At 45.5% G+C, this 19,258-nt stretch overlaps 1 protein-coding gene across 1 annotated transcript; it reads right to left on the bottom strand.

Annotated features, from left to right (window-relative positions):
• Window positions 1-14,772, bottom strand: LOC106570655 (alpha-1,3-mannosyl-glycoprotein 2-beta-N-acetylglucosaminyltransferase). The gene is given in 4 exon segments (XM_014143126.2): window positions 1-1,240; window positions 5,583-6,311; window positions 6,313-6,914; window positions 13,949-14,772. Coding segments are annotated over 3 exon segments (1,572 nt in total). The 5' UTR covers window positions 6,454-6,914; window positions 13,949-14,772; the 3' UTR covers window positions 1-538.
• Window positions 14,773-19,258: the final 4,486 nt, after the last annotated feature.

Below are 19,258 nucleotides of genomic sequence, written 5' to 3'. Positions count from 1 at the left end.
TAGGTGTCGGTAAGGAACTCCCCTCACCTGGTTGTCTAGGTCTCAGTAAGGAACTCCCCTCACCTGGTTGTCTAGGTGTCAGTAAGGAACTCCCCTCACCTGGTTGTCTAGGTCTCAGTAAGGAACTCTCCTCACCTCGTTGTCTAGGTGTCAGTAAGGAACTCCCCTCACCTGGTTGACTAGGTGTCAGTAAATAATAAAAAACAGCAGACACTAAGCCCTCCATGGAATGAGTTTGACACCCCTACCGTAAAGCGTTCCAGCTCTAGCAGGAGAACAACAAAGCATGAAATGGTTTGTAATTTCTGTGAGACGTGCTATGTGGTTTCACTGCCTGGGTGTTGCCCTGTGTCACACTGCATTCAGGTTTTCACTCATAAAACGAGTGGCTTACTCTATCACATATCCAATCCCTTCACCCACCTGTCTGTTTAGCTTCAGTTCCTTCAATATTACCTTGTTTTTGTTTTCTTTGGTTTGAGAGGGTGTTCCTCTCTGTCGAGTCTGTTTTCGATAACATTCGTCCTGTCGGAACCTTTCAGCTCCAGCTGACGTCATACTTTGTCCATCCCTCAGGTGGGGTCAAGAAGACCCGTCGTCCACGGGACAGGAAGCTGACCACACCCCTGTAACCCGCACGGGGAACCCCCGATTTCAAGTCATCCATCACCCCTAAGTTACGGGCCAGAACCTTAAAATTGTCTCGGCTGGAATATTGCACCCGGTACGGACCAGTTCCCGCCAAACCACCCCCTTGTTGTAGCTCCTCCACCTTAATCAGAGGGGCGCTGTAAACCTGCTTCACAAAGTTCACGTCAAAGTTCTCCTTCATCAAGTAAGACAGATCCTGTTTGGTGAAAGGCACAAAGTCAGTGTTGAGTTTAATATAACGCAGATACTGGTCAAAGAACTGACCCAAGCTGACACCCTTACGTCCGAAGGTCATAGTTCTGGAGATCTCTGGGCGGATGCAGGAGCGCTCTTTACGCTGCTCAGGGTGACGCATCCAGTCGTCCCAGAAGGCCGTGGGCCACTTGGGTTCTAGTTCTGCCCAGATGTCCTTCAGCAGCATCCAGCCCAGCCCAGGGAAGAAGTCTGTCCTGAAGAGGAGGTCCGCCTTCCCAGGGTCCACCAGCCCCTCCCTGCCGTTGTCGTTCCAGGCAGACACACACCACAGGGTGGGGTCAGAGGTCAAGATGGGGTGGAGGGCACGGAAGTACTCAAAGAAGTCTGGGGCCACCTTGGAGAGAGAGTCATCTGATTAGTAAACTGTGTTACAGTTACAACTTAGTAGGCTCTCCTCCAGTGATAAGAAGCAATCATTCAAATCAGTATATACAGTAGCTTTCATGACTAGTTTATGGTCACTGAAAACTGCTAGCCTGGACCCACATCTGTTTGTGCCATCATTTCAATTCCATGTCATGCCAAACATAAGGAGTTGGCAAAAGACCAGAAACAGACTGGCACCCAGGCTATATTAAAAAAGAGAGACCAGAAACAGACTGGAACCCAGGCTAGAAAACTGCATCTGCTGTATGAATCTATGCAAAACAAGCAATGGACCAAAATTAACTTGAGCAGGCCTGATAAAAACACCCATATGGGCCTCAAGGAATGACCAGTCAAATGTTTGGCTGATTAATACAATGCCAAATGGTACGTCAACATGAAATGACTTGCCAAAAACATGATACATTTGTCTTTGTCAGCATCTACAGGAAGAGTTACATAAGTGGACACAGTGTTTCTCTCTCTCTCTCTCTCTCTCTCTCTCTGGAAAAGTTTAGCCTAAAAGCTTTAAACTGGTGACTCAGGACAGTTCTGTTGTTTTAGCCATTTCCTGTAACTCTCATTACACATCTGGTGTAGAATTCTGTTTGACGTTTTTTTTCCCCCCCCCCAGACCATTTGTTCACCCAGCTGGCTGTTTCACTTCGTCTGGTACTCAAATGGCACCCTATTCCCTATATAGTGCACTACTTTTGATCAGAGCCCTATGGACCCACAGGGTGCCATTTGGGACACAGTCTTGGTCTGATTTGATGGGGGACAGAACGAACCGAGCAGGATTTAGGGGATCCTTCCCATCACCCCTCTCTGCTAGGTGCCAACGTTGGTTAATCCACTAATCAGTTAAATGTGCTAATCTGGGAAGGTCAACCAGGATTACAGCTGTCCACTGAATTAGACACATTGACTAAGACCGGTTCCCTCTGACACAGTTGGTAGAGCAAGATCATGGGTTTGAATCCCGCTGGGGCTATCCATATGAAACATTTATGCATGACTGTACGTCGTTTTGGACAGAAGCATCTGCTAAATGGCATCGCCTATATACACTAATGTTTAGGCGAGTGATTTACAAATGATTGACTGAAAATTCCTTGGGTCTTCACAGAACACAGTGAAAGATCCCAAGTGGCAGTCTAACCACTGGTCACAATAGACTATAACAAATAGGCTTAGAGCCAAGACAAATTTCTGGCTACAAAATGTTCAAATGTTTCAGTGAGGAAAGCTCTGTTTTAGGTTATCCAAAGAATGTTCTGTGTAAATGAACATTATAGGATCCACTTCCATCATCATGATCCCAAATTTAAATGTGAGACAGATTTTAATTACACTGAACAAAAAAATATAAAAACACAACATGTAAAGTGTTAGTCCCATTTTTCATGAGCTGACATACCAGATCGCAGAAATGTTCCATACACACAAAATTCTTATTTCTCAAAAATGTTGGGCATAAATGTAATTAAATCTGTGTTCGTGAGCATTTCTCCTTTGCCAAAATAATCCATCTACCTGACAGGTGTGGCATATCAATAAACTGATTAAACAGCATGATCATTACACAGGTGCACCTTGTGCTGCGGACAATAAAAGGCCACTAAGAATGTGCAGTTTTGTCACATGCTACAGATGTCTCAAGTTGAGGGAGGGTGCAATTGGCATGCTTACTGCTGGAATGTCCACCAGAGCTATTGCCAGAGAATTGAATGTTCATTTCTCTACTATAAGCCACCACCGACGTTGTTTTAGAGAATATGGCAGTACGTCCAACGGGCCTCACAACCACAGACCTCGTGTAACCACGCCAGCCCAGAACCTCCACATCCAGCTTCTTCACCTGCAGGATCGTCTGCGACCAGCCACCCGGACAGCTGATGAAACTGTGGATTTGCACAACCTAATAATTTCTGCACAAAATGTCAGAAACAGTCTCAGGGAAGCTCACCTGCATGCTTGTTGTCCTCACCAGGGTCTTAACCTGACTGCAGTTCGGCGTCGTAACCGACTTCAGTGGGTAAATGCCCACCTTCGAAAGTTACTGGCACACTAGAGACGTGTTCTTCACGGATGAACGGGCAGACGGCGCCGTGTGGGAGAGCGGTTTGCAGATGTCAACATTGTGAACAGAGTGCCCCATAGTGGCGGTGGGGTTACGGTATGGGCAGGCATAAAGTACAGACAACGAACACAATTGCATTTTATCGACGGCCCAGAGGCCTGAGATCCTGAGGCCCTTTGTCGTGCCATTCATCCGCTGCCTTCACCTCTCGTTTCAGCATCATAATACACTGTCCCATGTCACAAGGATCTGTACACAATTCCTGGAAGGTGATATAAATGTCCCAGTTCTTCCATGGCCTGTATACAATGGAAAGTGCTGAATAAGCAGAGAGAGAAGGCATCTTCAGACACGCAGTGGGGGGGGGACTTTGGTTTAAGCTCTGCAAACAGAGCGCTTAATGTTTCGTTGCAGGCCATAGGGTCGTCGGTGCCCTTAAAATAAGTTATTGCGTTTGTCTGCTGATCGCTCAGCTCTGCGTTTTAGAAACCACCCGTAGTAGACATCTGACTGGCGACATTTTCCACGCGATTCTACATGTAAAAATCGGTGCGGACTTGGTTCGCAAATATGTTCAGAGGTGCTAAGTACTCTCAACCAGAAAACGCTACTGGTGTCTAAGCGCTTAAGCTTTTGGCATAATGCCAGGGCTGGAGAGCGCAACTGCAAACCATTATGCCAGAGCTGGAGAGCACAACTGCAAACCATTATGCCAGGGCTGGAGAGGAACTGCAAACCATTATGCCAGGGCTGGAGAGTGCAACTGCAAACCATTATGCCAGGGCTGGAGAGCGGAACTGCAAACCATTATGCCAGGGCTGGAGAGAGGAACTGCAAACCATTATGCCAGGGCTGGAGAGAGGAACTGCAAACCATTATGCCAGGGCTGGAGAGAGGAACTACAAACCATTATGACAGGGCTGGAGAGAGGAACTGCAAACCACTATGCCAGGGCTGGAGAGCACAACTGCAAACCACTATGCCAGGGCTGGAGAGCACAACTGCAAACCACTATGCCAGGGCTGGAGAGCACAACTGCAAACCATTATGCCAGGGCTGGAGAGGAACTGCAAACCACTATGCCAGGGCTGGAGAGCACAACTGCAAACCATTATGCCAGGGCTGGAGAGGAACTGCAAACCATTATGCCAGGGCTGGAGAGCGGAACTGCAAACCATTATGCCAGGGCTGGAGAGCGGAACTGCAAACCATTATGCCAGGGCTGGAGAGCGGAACTGCAAACCATTATGCCAGGGCTGGAGAGCACAACTGCAAACCATTATGCCAGGGCTGGAGAGCACAACTGCAAACCATTATGCCAGGGCTGGAGAGCACAACTGCAAACCATTATGCCAGGGCTGGAGAGCACAACTGCAAACCATTATGCCAGGGCTGGAGAGCACAACTGCAAACCATTATGCCAGGGCTGGAGAGGGCAACTGCAAACCATTATGCCAGGGCTGGAGAGGAACTGCAAACCATTATGCCAGGGCTGGAGAGGAACTGCAAACCATTATGCCAGGGCTGGAGAGTGCAACTGCAAACCATTATGCCAGGGCTGGAGAGGAACTGCAAACCATTATGCCAGGGCTGGAGAGTGCAACTGCAAACCATTATGCCAGGGCTGGAGAGTGCAACTGCAAACCATTATGCCAGGGCTGGAGAGTGCAACTGCAAACCATTATGCCAGGGCTGGAGAGTGCAACTGCAAACCATTATGCCAGGGCTGGAGAGCGCAACTGCAAACCATTATGCCAGGGCTGGAGAGCGCAACTGCAAACCATTATGCCAGGGCTGGAGAGCACAACTGCAAACCATTATGCCAGGGCTGGAGAGCACAACTGCAAACCATTATGCCAGGGCTTGAGAGGAACTGCAAACCATTATGCCAGGGCTGGAGAGCGCAACTGCAAACCATTATGCCAGGGCTGGAGAGCGACTGAAAAGGCAGCAGTGGATAAATCAGCTAGGACTACGTATACAGAGCCTCATGCAAGTCAATAAAAAGTATTGACGCTTCACATCAATGCCTTGGTGACAAGCAGGGATTTCAGTTCATTTCACTGACCGAATTCATCTTCTATTGAACATCATGCAAATCACCAGCAACTCAGACACTTCTAATCAACGCTTTCAACACATTCAGACTGAGGTGCAATTTAAATCCATTCCTCAATTACAGTGCATGCAGACTGACGTATATGGATTTCAGTTACTGTTCACTTACCTCCAAGTCATCTTCCACGATCACTACGGTGGAGTGAGAGAGTGTGTTGAACACCTGGTTGAGGGCCCAGCGGTAGTGTCTGGCAATCTTATAGTAGCCCTGGAACTTCCTGTGCTCCGGCCGTACCCGGATGTCCGAGAGGTCTGGTTGGCTAATGTGGGTCACCTGACTGCCATATGAGCCAATCACTTGGGCTGTCTCAGCATGGCCACAGTCCTGACTAACTATGATTGGGTAGAGTTCTGCAGAGGGGCGGTATTGGATCAACTTGTCAAGACTCCTTTTCACGGTCACCCTGTCACAGGCGATGACCAATATGGGAATGACAACTTGTGGGCTGACGACAGTAACTTCCAGTTTGGTGTAGTCGGTCAGCTCTTTTATTTCATTGTCCAGTTGTGTGTCTACTTTAGGGTCTTGGACTGCTGTAATGATCAATTCCGGTGTATTTTCCTCTTGACTTTGGTCCTTGTTCTCTGAATCGTCCTTCGGAGGTACTGCAGACAACTGTGGCGGCGGTTTGTGTCCCTCCTCATTTTCTACCTTCTCTCCATCCGTCTGCCTTTTTCCCATCCCTTTCCTCTTTTCCCATAGTGACCTGTGACTCTGAATCTGCTTCAGAAGTTCCTTCTGGGTCTCAAGTTCCGATTCTACCTCTTCGGCCAATCGGATCACCTCGCCAGCCAGATTAGTCCCACCCCCTTTTAATTTGGCCACACCCCACTCTTCCCGCCCCCCCTGGTTCAGCCCCGCCCCCTCCCCCAAAGCGACCAATGGGAGTTCGTCCCCAAAGGAACAGGAGAAGCAAGCCATTGCAGGCGACGAATAGGAAAGCCCCACACAAGATAAGGGAGCCTCTCTTGCGAACCATGGCCCAATGACATCAAAGGATGGATTACAGTGAGGAAAAGAAAACCGAGGTGGGACAGTGTTGAAGTGACAAACAGCCAATAGGGTCCAAACAAAACACAAAGATGAGAAAAAAAAAAATAAACGTTGTCCAATAGGGGTGGAGAGAACTGAGGTCCAATCATAAGATCTTTACTTCTCATCCAATCATTGTGTGATCAATAACACGACAGGAGAACGATCCAGAACCTCTATTGCTGGACGGAGACGGAGACGTGCTTTGTTGTTATCGGCTTGGCTGTCCTCCGTGAAATAGAGGAGCAGGAGACTGAGTTGGCTCAAGGGGAAATTGAGAAAAACAGGAAAGTAAAAAAAAACATTTAACAGGGAGAGGAGAGAGGTGTTTGGATAAGATAGAAACAAACAGGGTCACGTTGGGGTGGAAGGGCTGAGAGTCCTTGCCGTTATCCCTCGGCCATCACCCTGAAAAAGAGAGGGAGAGAGAAAAGTACATTTCAAATTTACACATCAGTGAAACAGTCTGAAATAAACAAACACCATATCATCACAAAACACACAGTAGTCTCTTATAGAATACAACTAGTTTATATTATCTAGAAGTTGTCAATTGAATCATCAGCAGATTCAGAAACACTCGCCAAACTGTTCAGTCGGGGCTGTTGCCTCATCGTTGATGGCCACGGTTTTGTGTGGTACGCCTCTGAATCAAGCTGTCAAACTCTGTTCGAGGTCCATGCTTATGAATCAAGCTGTCAAGTTTAGTACTGGAATAGCTTAACTTTTCACTACCTTTATCAGGATCGGGGTACAGCTAAAATAATGACCATATTATGTACCCATCAGCCCGAGTATCGCAGAGGAACAGGACGTTTCATGTGTGTGGTTTTAAACCCAACGGTAAAGTCCAGAAACATAATGCCATGGCCATCCATATTCTATTCAATGGAGATATTTTTAAAACTTGAAAAAAATATATGTTATTCAGTACATGGGAATTTAATCTTGCACTACGTTGTAAAGCACAGCCTTCTATCTGCAACAAGTCAATTTGATGGTGAGAAAAAAGTACATATTGTTTTTATGTGGATTTTAGAACACTCGCATGAAAATCTGTTGCCAGTTGGATGGAAACCTAGCAGACTGACTGACTGACTGACATAAGAGAGAACCTAGCTGACTGACTGACATAAGAGAGAACCTAGCTGACTGACTGACATAAGAGAGAACCTAGCTGACTGACTGACACAAGAGAGAACCTAGCTGACTGACTGACACAGGAGAGAACCTAGCTGACTGACTGACACAGGAGAGAACCTAGCTGACTGACTGACACAGGAGAGAACCTAGCTGACTGACTGACATAGGAGAGAACCTAGCTGACTGACTGACATAGGAGAGAACCTAGCTGACTGACTGACATAGGAGAGAACCTAGCTGACTGACTGACATAGGAGAGAACCTAGCTGACTGACTGACATAGGAGAGAACCTAGCTGACTGACTGACATAGGAGAGAACCTAGCTGACTGACTGACATAGGAGAGAACCTAGCTGACTGACTGACATAGGAGAGAACCTAGCTGACTGACTGACATAGGAGAGAACCTAGCTGACTGACTGACATAGGAGAGAACCTAGCTGACTGACTGACATAGGAGAGAACCTAGCTGACTGACTGACATAGGAGAGAACCTAGCTGACTGACTGACATAGGAGAGAACCTAGCTGACTGACTGACATAGGAGAGAACCTAGCTGACTGACTGACATAGGAGAGAACCTAGCTGACTGACTGACATAGGAGAGAACCTAGCTGACTGACTGACATAGGAGAGAACCTAGCTGACTGACTGACATAGGAGAGAACCTAGCTGACTGACTGACATAGGAGAGAACCTAGCTGACTGACTGACATAAGAGAGAACCTAGCTGACTGACTGACATAGGAGAGAACCTAGCTGACTGACTGACATAGGAGAGAACCTAGCTGACTGACTGACATAGGAGAGAACCTAGCTGACTGACTGACATAGGAGAGAACCTAGCTGACTGACTGACATAGGAGAGAACCTAGCAGACTGACTGACATAGGAGAGAACCTAGCTGACTGACTGACATAGGAGAGAACCTAGCAGACTGACTGACATAAGAGAGAACCTAGCTGACTGACTGACATAGGAGAGAACCTAGCTGACTGACTGACATAGGAGAGAACCTAGCTGACTGACTGACATAGGAGAGAACCTAGCTGACTGACTGACATAGGAGAGAACCTAGCTGACTGACTGACATAAGAGAGAACCTAGCTGACTGACTGACATAGGAGAGAACCTAGCTGACTGACTGACATAGGAGAGAACCTAGCTGACTGACTGACATAAGAGAGAACCTAGCTGACTGACTGACATAGGAGAGAACCTAGCTGACTGACTGACATAAGAGAGAACCTAGCTGACTGACTGACTGACATAAGAGAGAACCTAGCTGACTGACTGACTGACATAAGAGAGAACCTAGCTGACTGACTGACTGACATAAGAGAGAACCTAGCTGACTGACTGACTGACATAAGAGAGAACCTAGCTGACTGACTGACATAAGAGAGAACCTAGCTGACTGACTGACATAAGAGAGAACCTAGCTGACTGACTGACATAAGAGAGAACCTAGCTGACTGACTGACATAAGAGAGAACCTAGCTGACTGACTGACATAAGAGAGAACCTAGCTGACTGACTGACATAAGAGAGAACCTAGCTGACTGACTGACATAAGAGAGAACCTAGCTGACTGACTGACATAAGAGAGAACCTAGCTGACTGACTGACATAGGAGAGAACCTAGCTGACTGACTGACATAAGAGAGAACCTAGCTGACTGACTGACATAGGAGAGAACCTAGCTGACTGACTGACATAGGAGAGAACCTAGCTGACTGACTGACATAGGAGAGAACCTAGCTGACTGACTGACATAAGAGAGAACCTAGCTGACTGACTGACATAGGAGAGAACCTAGCTGACTGACTGACATAGGAGAGAACCTAGCTGACTGACTGACATAAGAGAGAACCTAGCTGACTGACTGACTGACATAGGAGAGAACCTAGCTGACTGACTGACATAGGAGAGAACCTAGCAGACTGACTGACATAAGAGAGAACCTAGCTGACTGACTGACTGACATAAGAGAGAACCTAGCTGACTGACTGACTGACATAAGAGAGAACCTAGCTGACTGACTGACTGACATAAGAGAGAACCTAGCTGACTGACTGACTGACATAAGAGAGAACCTAGCTGACTGACTGACTGACATAAGAGAGAACCTAGCTGACTGACTGACTGACATAAGAGAGAACCTAGCTGACTGACTGACTGACATAAGAGAGAACCTAGCTGACTGACTGACATAAGAGAGAACCTAGCTGACTGACTGACTGACATAAGAGAGAACCTAGCTGACTGACTGACTGACATAAGAGAGAACCTAGCTGACTGACTGACTGACATAAGAGAGAACCTAGCTGACTGACTGACTGACATAAGAGAGAACCTAGCTGACTGACTGACATAAGAGAGAACCTAGCTGACTGACTGACATAAGAGAGAACCTAGCTGACTGACTGACATAAGAGAGAACCTAGCTGACTGACTGACATAAGAGAGAACCTAGCTGACTGACTGACATAAGAGAGAACCTAGCTGACTGACTGACATAAGAGAGAACCTAGCTGACTGACTGACATAAGAGAGAACCTAGCTGACTGACTGACATAAGAGAGAACCTAGCTGACTGACTGACATAAGAGAGAACCTAGCTGACTGACTGACATAAGAGAGAACCTAGCTGACTGACTGACATAAGAGAGAACCTAGCTGACTGACTGACATAAGAGAGAACCTAGCTGACTGACTGACATAAGAGAGAACCTAGCTGACTGACTGACATAAGAGAGAACCTAGCTGACTGACTGACATAAGAGAGAACCTAGCTGACTGACTGACATAAGAGAGAACCTAGCTGACTGACTGACATAAGAGAGAACCTAGCTGACTGACTGACATAAGAGAGAACCTAGCTGACTGACTGACATAAGAGAGAACCTAGCTGACTGACTGACATAGGAGAGAACCTAGCTGACTGACTGACATAGGAGAGAACCTAGCTGACTGACTGACATAGGAGAGAACCTAGCTGACTGACTGACATAAGAGAGAACCTAGCTGACTGACTGACATAGGAGAGAACCTAGCTGACTGACTGACTGACATAAGAGAGAACCTAGCTGACTGACTGACTGACTGACATAAGAGAGAACCTAGCTGACTGACATAAGAGAGAACCTAGCTGACTGACATAAGAGAGAACCTAGCTGACTGACTGACTGACATAAGAGAGAACCTAGCTGACTGACTGACATAGGAGAGAACCTAGCTGACTGACTGACTGACTGACATAAGAGAGAACCTAGCTGACTGACATAAGAGAGAACCTAGCTGACTGACATAAGAGAGAACCTAGCTGACTGACATAAGAGAGAACCTAGCTGACTGACATAAGAGAGAACCTAGCTGACTGACATAAGAGAGAACCTAGCTGACTGACATAAGAGAGAACCTAGCTGACTGACATAAGAGAGAACCTAGCTGAATCACAACCCCATGTGTAAAATGGCACCTGGTGTATTCTATTATTCTAACTATCAACAATAAGTTGAGACTGACTGAGTTCCATGAAACAAAAAGCCAGCGGGCTGCCAGTTGCCCAGCCCTGGTTTATATCATTATTATTCATGGCACACATCCATTTTCTAACACCACCCTGCTGCTACCACCAAAGCCTTCATGCATCCTAAATGGTACCCTATTCCCTATATAGTGAATACATGGTCAAAGTAGTGCACTGAATACGGTTCAATTTGGGACACACAGACAAATTTCCCAAAGGGCATATTGGAGCTGGAAGCAGTTTCCTGACCATGAATCCTCCTAACAAGGTATTAAACCTGCATATGGATAGTCAGTCTGCAGGGACCAGAGTGAGGGACCAGAGTGAGGGACCAGAGTGAGGGACCAGAGTGAGGGACCAGAGTGAGGGACCAGAGTGAGGGACCAGAGTGAGGGACCAGAGTGAGGGACCAGATGGACAGAACGTACACTATATCAGTAGACGTACTTGTCGGGGTGCATCTCAAGTCTTACGTAGCTTCATAAATCCCTTTTCCTCGTCTCTCCTGGCTGACTAGGTCCATCCATTCATACTACACCGATTCAACTATTGTTTAGCCTACATTAAAAACGTTTTGAAACTTCCATTCAGGACGACTGAATGTTTTCCTGTCTGAACAGTGTTCATACCAGATGGTAGGATTAGGCTTATACCTAGAACACGTGTCACACACCTGGTACATATTAGCCCTCACAGTTGATTTGTCGAGCTTTAAAAAGTGAAGCAACTAAGTCATAAAACACATCAGACTTATTACCCTAGTTCAGTCAACTCGTATGAGTTATTACTTATGCAACCACTCTAATAAGTGGTTTGAGAGAAGCGCGTACCACACAGTCAATATGCTGACGATTTAAAAAAAAGACTCAAGCTTTCCCCTCAGAGCTCACACAAACCTGGCACCAGTCACCTCTTCTCCTTGGTTTTATAAAATGTTGTAAATACTTGCGGAGTGAGCATTTCAACAGCAACAAAAACATCCAGCCTTAAAAAAAAGCAAGCTGACCAAATAATATCCAAGCTTCATACCCAGGTCAGGGATCTAGCCTACAGTGTCCGCAATATCTGGACAGCTTTCAATGACTGAAAATGTGTTGAAATAACAGTCAAATTCCATTAAAATAGGCCTAGATATCACAGACAACATGGGTGGAAATTCATGGTCAAATAGCTACCAGATCTGTGCTAATAGTTTAACTACTTAGTGCATCTAAGAGAACCCTTTCAACAGGTCCAGCTCTTGACCACATCATCACTTAACTAGCCTACATTCTGAAATGCCCTTCTGAACAGACAATACGCTCTATAGAGGGAGGACAGAAAGAAATGGGGGTTACAGATACTGAGAACACAATGTAGCAGAGAGAAATAGGCATAAGGGTTTCCAGACGCGATTTGGAAGGATGGCCTCATGAGGCTTAGATAAGGGGATTGAGTCCAGGTTGGGAGAAAGAGGTCATTGTATATCCTAACAGGAGAATTTCAACAGACGAGGTGTCTAAACCAATTACAGGTGATAATAAGAACAATAATCTTGTAATCATGTCAATCAGACTAAGTACAAACTAGCTTCTCAGAGTAGATGTCCCAGTCTGGATGAGTAATGTGCTGCTGTAGCTTACAACTTTAACATTTGTCCTCCATGCTTTGTTCACGGTAAATACTAGGCTAACTAACTAACTAACTAACTGATGCTTATACCCACTTTTTACTTTTCAGGAAATGTAGGCTGGAGAGCAGGGCTGGAATTGCCAGGGACTTCATGATACGACATTATCACAAAAAATGATCACAAAAAAAATGTTTGTGCCGATTCTATATGTATTGCGATTTGAAACTGTGATTTTATTGCAAGTCGACGTTCCAAACATATTGCTCACCATATGTCTGCTGCAGAGGGACAAGACAATGGAAAACAAGTTGATCAGTCATGGAAATAAAAGTGCTGAAAACAAATTGGCTCCTTATTTAAAAGGGATACTTCGGGATTTGGGCAATGAGGCCCTCTATCTACTTCCCCAGCATCAGATGAACTACTTTATCTACTTCCCCAGCATCAGATGAACTACTTTATCTACTTCCCCAGCATAAAGGAGTTCATCAGACTCTGGGGAAGGAGATAAAGGAGTTCATTGCCAAAATCCCAACGTATCCCTTTAAAAAGAAGATTAAAAAAAAAATAATAACTATGAGGAAAAAATACTGGAGTTTTGGTGCAGGTACCGCAAACTAGCACCCCAAAAAATATGGCGATACTGTCAAAACGATACTTCGCCAAAAACATACCACTATGTAATTATTGATTGTTCCCCATCACTATTAGAGAGGAAATCGGTGAGCAACAAATTCAGAGCTGAAGAGAGGCTAATCTACCCAGCTCACCATCTGGCCATGAGAACACCAAGAGCTACGACTATTCCAGCTCACACACACACACGGTTAACCTTTACATCTGAAAACACATGGCTTCAAACACCTAGACATGGTAGGATTGCAACACCAGACAGCTATAGGGTGAGAGAACGAGGGCATGGAGCAGTGGAGGGGAAAACAAATAGAAAGAGGTACTGCACTAGAGGTGTTGGGGTTTTAGGACAGAGGAGTAGACAGCATAGACTTATCGGTAGACAAACATCAAAGATGGAAATAAAACAGGGAGATGACAATCTATGGTAGCATTGTAAGAGACAAGTTACACAAAAGCCAAAGAAGAAAAAGTTTGAAAGGAGGTGCCAAAAGGTGAACAAAAAGTATTGTTCTTCAGTACATGAAACAGAGCAGTCTAGTTCTCCAGTGTCTCTTCAAACAAATGATGAGAAAGTTTAAAGGCAGAGGGGAGGATGGGAAATGAGGTGGGAGAAAAGAAAGGGGAGGGAAATGTTGCTCTCCCTTAAAAAGGAACAGACCATTTGATACTCTGACCTATTTAACAGACTCGCCTTTCGTTCTCTCTCTGACACTTATTAAGTACCTGAGTGGTTAAAACACTGTAATTAGAAGGTCGAAGTTCAACTGATTCAGTAGTCATTAAAGTAACTACGTGGAGTTGTCCTAGTCTAGAGAAGAGTAGTCTACTAAACCAAACTCGGCTTCAGTATAATGATAAAGAAAAGGAAAAAGTCAGTCTCAATGCAACTTATGTATCCGTGTCACTTCGCTGCTTTTGTTTCGACAACTTTGCTACATTTTAACTCGACTATCAAAAACGTGGCCAATTACAATAATAAACACAAACGTGACCAAATTACACAACTATTTCACAACTTTAAAAAAAATAACGAATGTCAAGCAACCTAGCAACTGACTAACGTGTCGAACTGGTAACGTTAGCTAGCTTGTATGACTGGGATAGCTAGCTACTCACACTTATTGTAACCACAATGAAGTTACAAATCTTTGGGAAATTACAATACCTGAACATCTGCATAGTGTTGATGCTAACTAGCTCACATTGTAGTAAGTCAGAGTTTTTTTCATTTTTCTTCAGAAAACAAATGCTAGCTAGATAGTTCCATAACGAGCTAGTTAGCTGGCTAGGTACATCAAGTCAAATGTATTAAGTTTAAAACGTTAGTTGTCTGAAGTTAACTACCTATCCGACTAAGCATGAGTACAATTTCCACGTCACCTTTTTTTGTTGTCATTTCCCCATGTAGGACGTGTTGCCTGCTTTCTGAATCGATGAATAATCTCCCACTCTCACTTTTCCTTCCTCTCCGTTTTTCACACCGGTGTCAGTACCTCACTGCATGTCCAGTTCCCATTTTCCGCTCGATCACCCCTCACTACCTCCAATCCGCCATTTAACTACATGTTGGTTTTTTATATATATCAACCAAATAATTCACCGAGATGAATTTACGATGATCCTCCTCTTCACCACTGCCCTCCTACCAATTCCGTCCAAAGCCCGTGTCTGTTTCACTGGCTCTTGACGTTATTTTTCATTTAACACCGAATTGTACACTCTCATTAAGTAAGGCCGACCTCCGCAATCCTCCTCCCTTTTACAATTTCCCCCTAGCAACAAAGTGCCCTGTGACACTCGTTGTTTTTGCTATCTATCTGTTGTGTCTATGGTTAGTTAAAAATGCAGTGTTCTGCTGAAACAAAACCCTGCGGCGTTGTCAATGCCAACTGTCATCTCTGTGTGTGTGTGTGCAATCAGTTGGACCTTTTTTTTTTCTCCGCTCAAATTTGGCTCCACCCCTGGATCCATTGATAAGAGTTGACAAGTCATATCATTACACTTCAAACATAAGAGACTTGAACTTGTCCAGTAAATAATGTAGTGCTACTTACTCATATACAATTCATCCTGAAATGTGATATCTTTTTTAACTCATGCTTAGTCGGATACGTAGTTAACTTCAGACAACTAACGTTTTAAACTTAATACATTTGACTTGATGTACCTAGCCAGCTAACTAGCTCGTTATGGAACTATCTAATGAAAGCTTTATATATATATATATATATACACCACAAAAGTGGTATGTGAATAATGTATTATTTTACATTCATGCCTATGTGACTCGACTCCAAGCATGGGCCACCACTGCATGTAGGGGTATGGTCACAACACCAGTATGTAGAACATGCAATGGTCACATTAAACCATTGTTATAGTTCATCTCTCAAATCTATGTAGGGTCAACTACTAAATCTGTGAGATCCATGAAGTAAAGTGTTGTGTCAACTTATCCAATACCAGGCTAATTGACATAACATTTATCTATCCAGCTGATTTCAGTTGAGCCATTGATGTGACAGTGACTAACTGTCAGACTTCTTCTTGGTCATGCCACACTGGGCCCTGAGGAACCTGGCTACCCTCACTGCTTCCTGGACCAGAGGGAAGTCTGCTTCCTCCAAGGGAAGTGCCAGTGTGCCTGTCAGGAAGTTCAGCAGAAATAACAAAAGAGAGAAGAGTTGTAAAGAGAGAGAGGGACAAAGCAGATGAGAAAGGCAAAAGATAACTATTTGACAGACTGGAAAGAATCAACCAAAAAACAGAGCAAACTAGAATGTTATCTGGCCCTAAACAGAGAGTACATAGTGGCAGAATACCTGACCACTGTGACTGACCAAAAATTAAGAAAATCCTTGACTATGAACTGACTCATTAAGCATAGCCTTGCTATGGAGAGAGGCCGCCATAGGCAGACTTGGGTCTCGAGAGCCATGTCTGCCTATGTGCCCACTGCCCACAAAATGAGGTGCAAACTGAGCTGCACTTCCTAAATGTATGACCATATTAGAGACACATATTTCCCACAGATTACACAGACCCATAATAAATTTGAAAACAAATCAAACATTGATAAACTCCCACGTCTGTTACGCAAAATATCCAACATTGTAAATACCACCAACATTATATGTTTATTTATTTTCCCTTTCATACTTCAACTATTTTCTCATTGCTACAACACTGTACAAAGCCAATAATATAACATTTGAAAGATTTGTTTATTTCCCCATTTCATTTGCTTTGGCAATGTAAACGTGTTTCCCATGCCAATAAAGCCCTTGAGAGAGAGAGAGAAATTGGAAAACAGTAAACAAACACAAAGAAGGATCTATCCAAAATGGAGATGTATGGGTAAACCACTTCTCCAATCTTTCTGGCTCTATAACAAAGAAACAAACTGCAAAAACATATACATGATCAAATACTCCAATTTGAGCAGCAGCAGCTGAAAAATGAGCTCCTACAAATATTGAAATTTACATGGTTTTTAGAGTGAAGTACATCGGAAAAAAGCAAAAGAAAACTGCAAGACTGAATAGGAGAAAAAACAAGCAACAAACAAAGAAGATAGGCTTTTGAAAAATAACTATTTTTCATAAAATTGTAGTTATCTTAGCTAGCTGAATTGTTTACCAGTTGCTAAGCAGTTGCTAGGGACTCTTTTGGAAGAAGCTAGCTAGCTAACGAAGAACAACAAAGAATATCTAGTTAACAGAAGAAAAGAAAGAGAAAATCAGGACAGAAGAAAAAGGATATCAAAGTGAAACAGTTCTCTAAAGACACAGGAGACAATAATACAAGAAACAACACTTCTGTAGCTTGTCAACTATGTGTCTGTCTATCCCTGTTCTCTCCTCTCTGCACAGGCCATACAAACGCTTCACACCGCGTGGCCGCTGCCACTCTAACCTGGTGGTCCCAGCGCGCACGACCCACGTGGAGTTCCAGGTCTCCGGCAGCCTCTGGAACTGCCGGTCTGCAGCCAACAAGGCTGAGTTCATCTCAGCCTATGCTACCCTCCAGTCCCTAGACTTCCTGGCGCTGACGGAAACATGGATTACCACAGATAACACTGCTACTCCTACTGCTCTCTCTTCGTCTGCCCACGTGTTCTCGCATACCCCTAGAGCATCGAGCCAGCGGGGTGGTGGCACTGGAATCCTCATCTCTCCCAAGTGGACATTCTCTCTTTCTCCCCTGACCCATCTGTCTATCTCCTCATTTGAATTCCATGCTGTCACAGTTACCAGCCCTTTCAAGCTTAACATCCTTATCATTTATCGCCCTCCAGGTTCCCTTGGAGAGTTCATCAATGAGCTTGACGCCTTGATAAGTTCCTTTCCTGAGGATGGCTCACCTCTCACAGTTCTGGGTGACTTTAACCTCCCCACGTCTACCTTTGACTCATTCCTCTCTGCCTCCTTCTTTCCACTCCTCTCCTCTTTTGACCTCACCCTCTCACCTTCCCCCCCTACTCACAAGGCAGGCAATACGCTTGACCTCATCTTTACTAGATGCTGTTCTTCCACTAATCTCATTGCAACTCCCCTCCAAATCTCCGACCACTACCTTGTATCCTTTTCCCTCTTGCTCTCATCCAACACTTCTCACTCTGCCCCTACTCAGATGGTATTGCGCCGTCCCAACCTTCGCTCTCTCTCTCCCGCTACTCTCTCCTCTTCCATCCTATCATCTCTTCCCTCTGCTCAAACCTTCTCCAACCTATCTCCTGATTCTGCCTCCTCAACCCTCCTCTCCTCCCTTTCTGCATCCTTTGATTTTCTCTGTCCCCTATCCTCCAGGCCGGCTCGGTCCTCCCCTCCTGCTCCGTGGCTCGACGACTCACTACGAGCTCACAGAACAGGGCTCCGGGCAGCCGAGCGGAAATGGAGGAAAACTCGCCTCCCCTGCGGACCTGGCATCCTTTCACTCACTCCTCTCTACATTCTCCTCTTCTGTCTCTGCTGCTAAAGCCACTTTCTACCACTCTAAATTCCAAGCATCTGCCTCTAACCCTAGGAAGCTCTTTGCTACCTTCTCCTCCCTCCTGAATCCTCCTCCCCCCCCCCTCCTCCCTCTCTGCGGATGACTTCGTCAACCATTTTGAAAAGAAGGTTGACGATATCCGATCCTCGTTTGCTAAGTCAAACGACACTGCTGGTCCTGCTCACACTGCCCTACCCTGTGCTTTGACCTCTTTCTCCCCTCTCTCTCCAGATGAAATCTCGCGTCTTGTGACGGCCGGCCGCCCAACAACCTGCCCACTTGACCCTATCCCCTCCTCTCTTCTCCAGACCATTTCCGGAGACCTTCTCCCCTTCCTCACCTCGCTCATCAACTCATCCTTGACCGCTGGCTACGTCCCTTCCGTCTTCAAGAGAGCGAGAGTTGCACCCCTTCTGAAAAACCCTACACTCGATCTCTCCGATGTCAACAACTACAGACCAGTATCCCTTCTTTCTTTTCTCTCCAAAACTCTTGAACGTGCCGTCCTTGGCCAGCTCTCCTGCTATCTCTCTCAGAATGACCTTCTTGATCCTAATCAGTCAGGTTTCAAGACTGGGCATTCAACTGAGACTGCTCTTCTCTGTGTCACGGAGGCTCTCCGCACTGCTAAAGCTAACTCTCTCTCCTCTGCTCTCATCCTTCTAGACCTATCTGCTGCCTTTGATACTGTGAACCATCAGATCCTCCTCTCCACCCTCTCCGAGTTGGGCATCTCCGGCGCGGCCCACGCTTGGATTGCGTCCTACCTGACAGGTCGCTCCTACCAGGTGGCGTGGCGAGAATCTGTCTCCGCACCATGCGCTCTCACCACTGGTG

Source organism: Salmo salar, chromosome ssa14, assembly GCF_905237065.1.
Source record: "Salmo salar chromosome ssa14, Ssal_v3.1, whole genome shotgun sequence".
Classification (NCBI taxonomy): Eukaryota; Metazoa; Chordata; class Actinopteri; order Salmoniformes; family Salmonidae; genus Salmo; species Salmo salar.
This window is presented reverse-complemented; position numbering and strand designations above follow the sequence as displayed.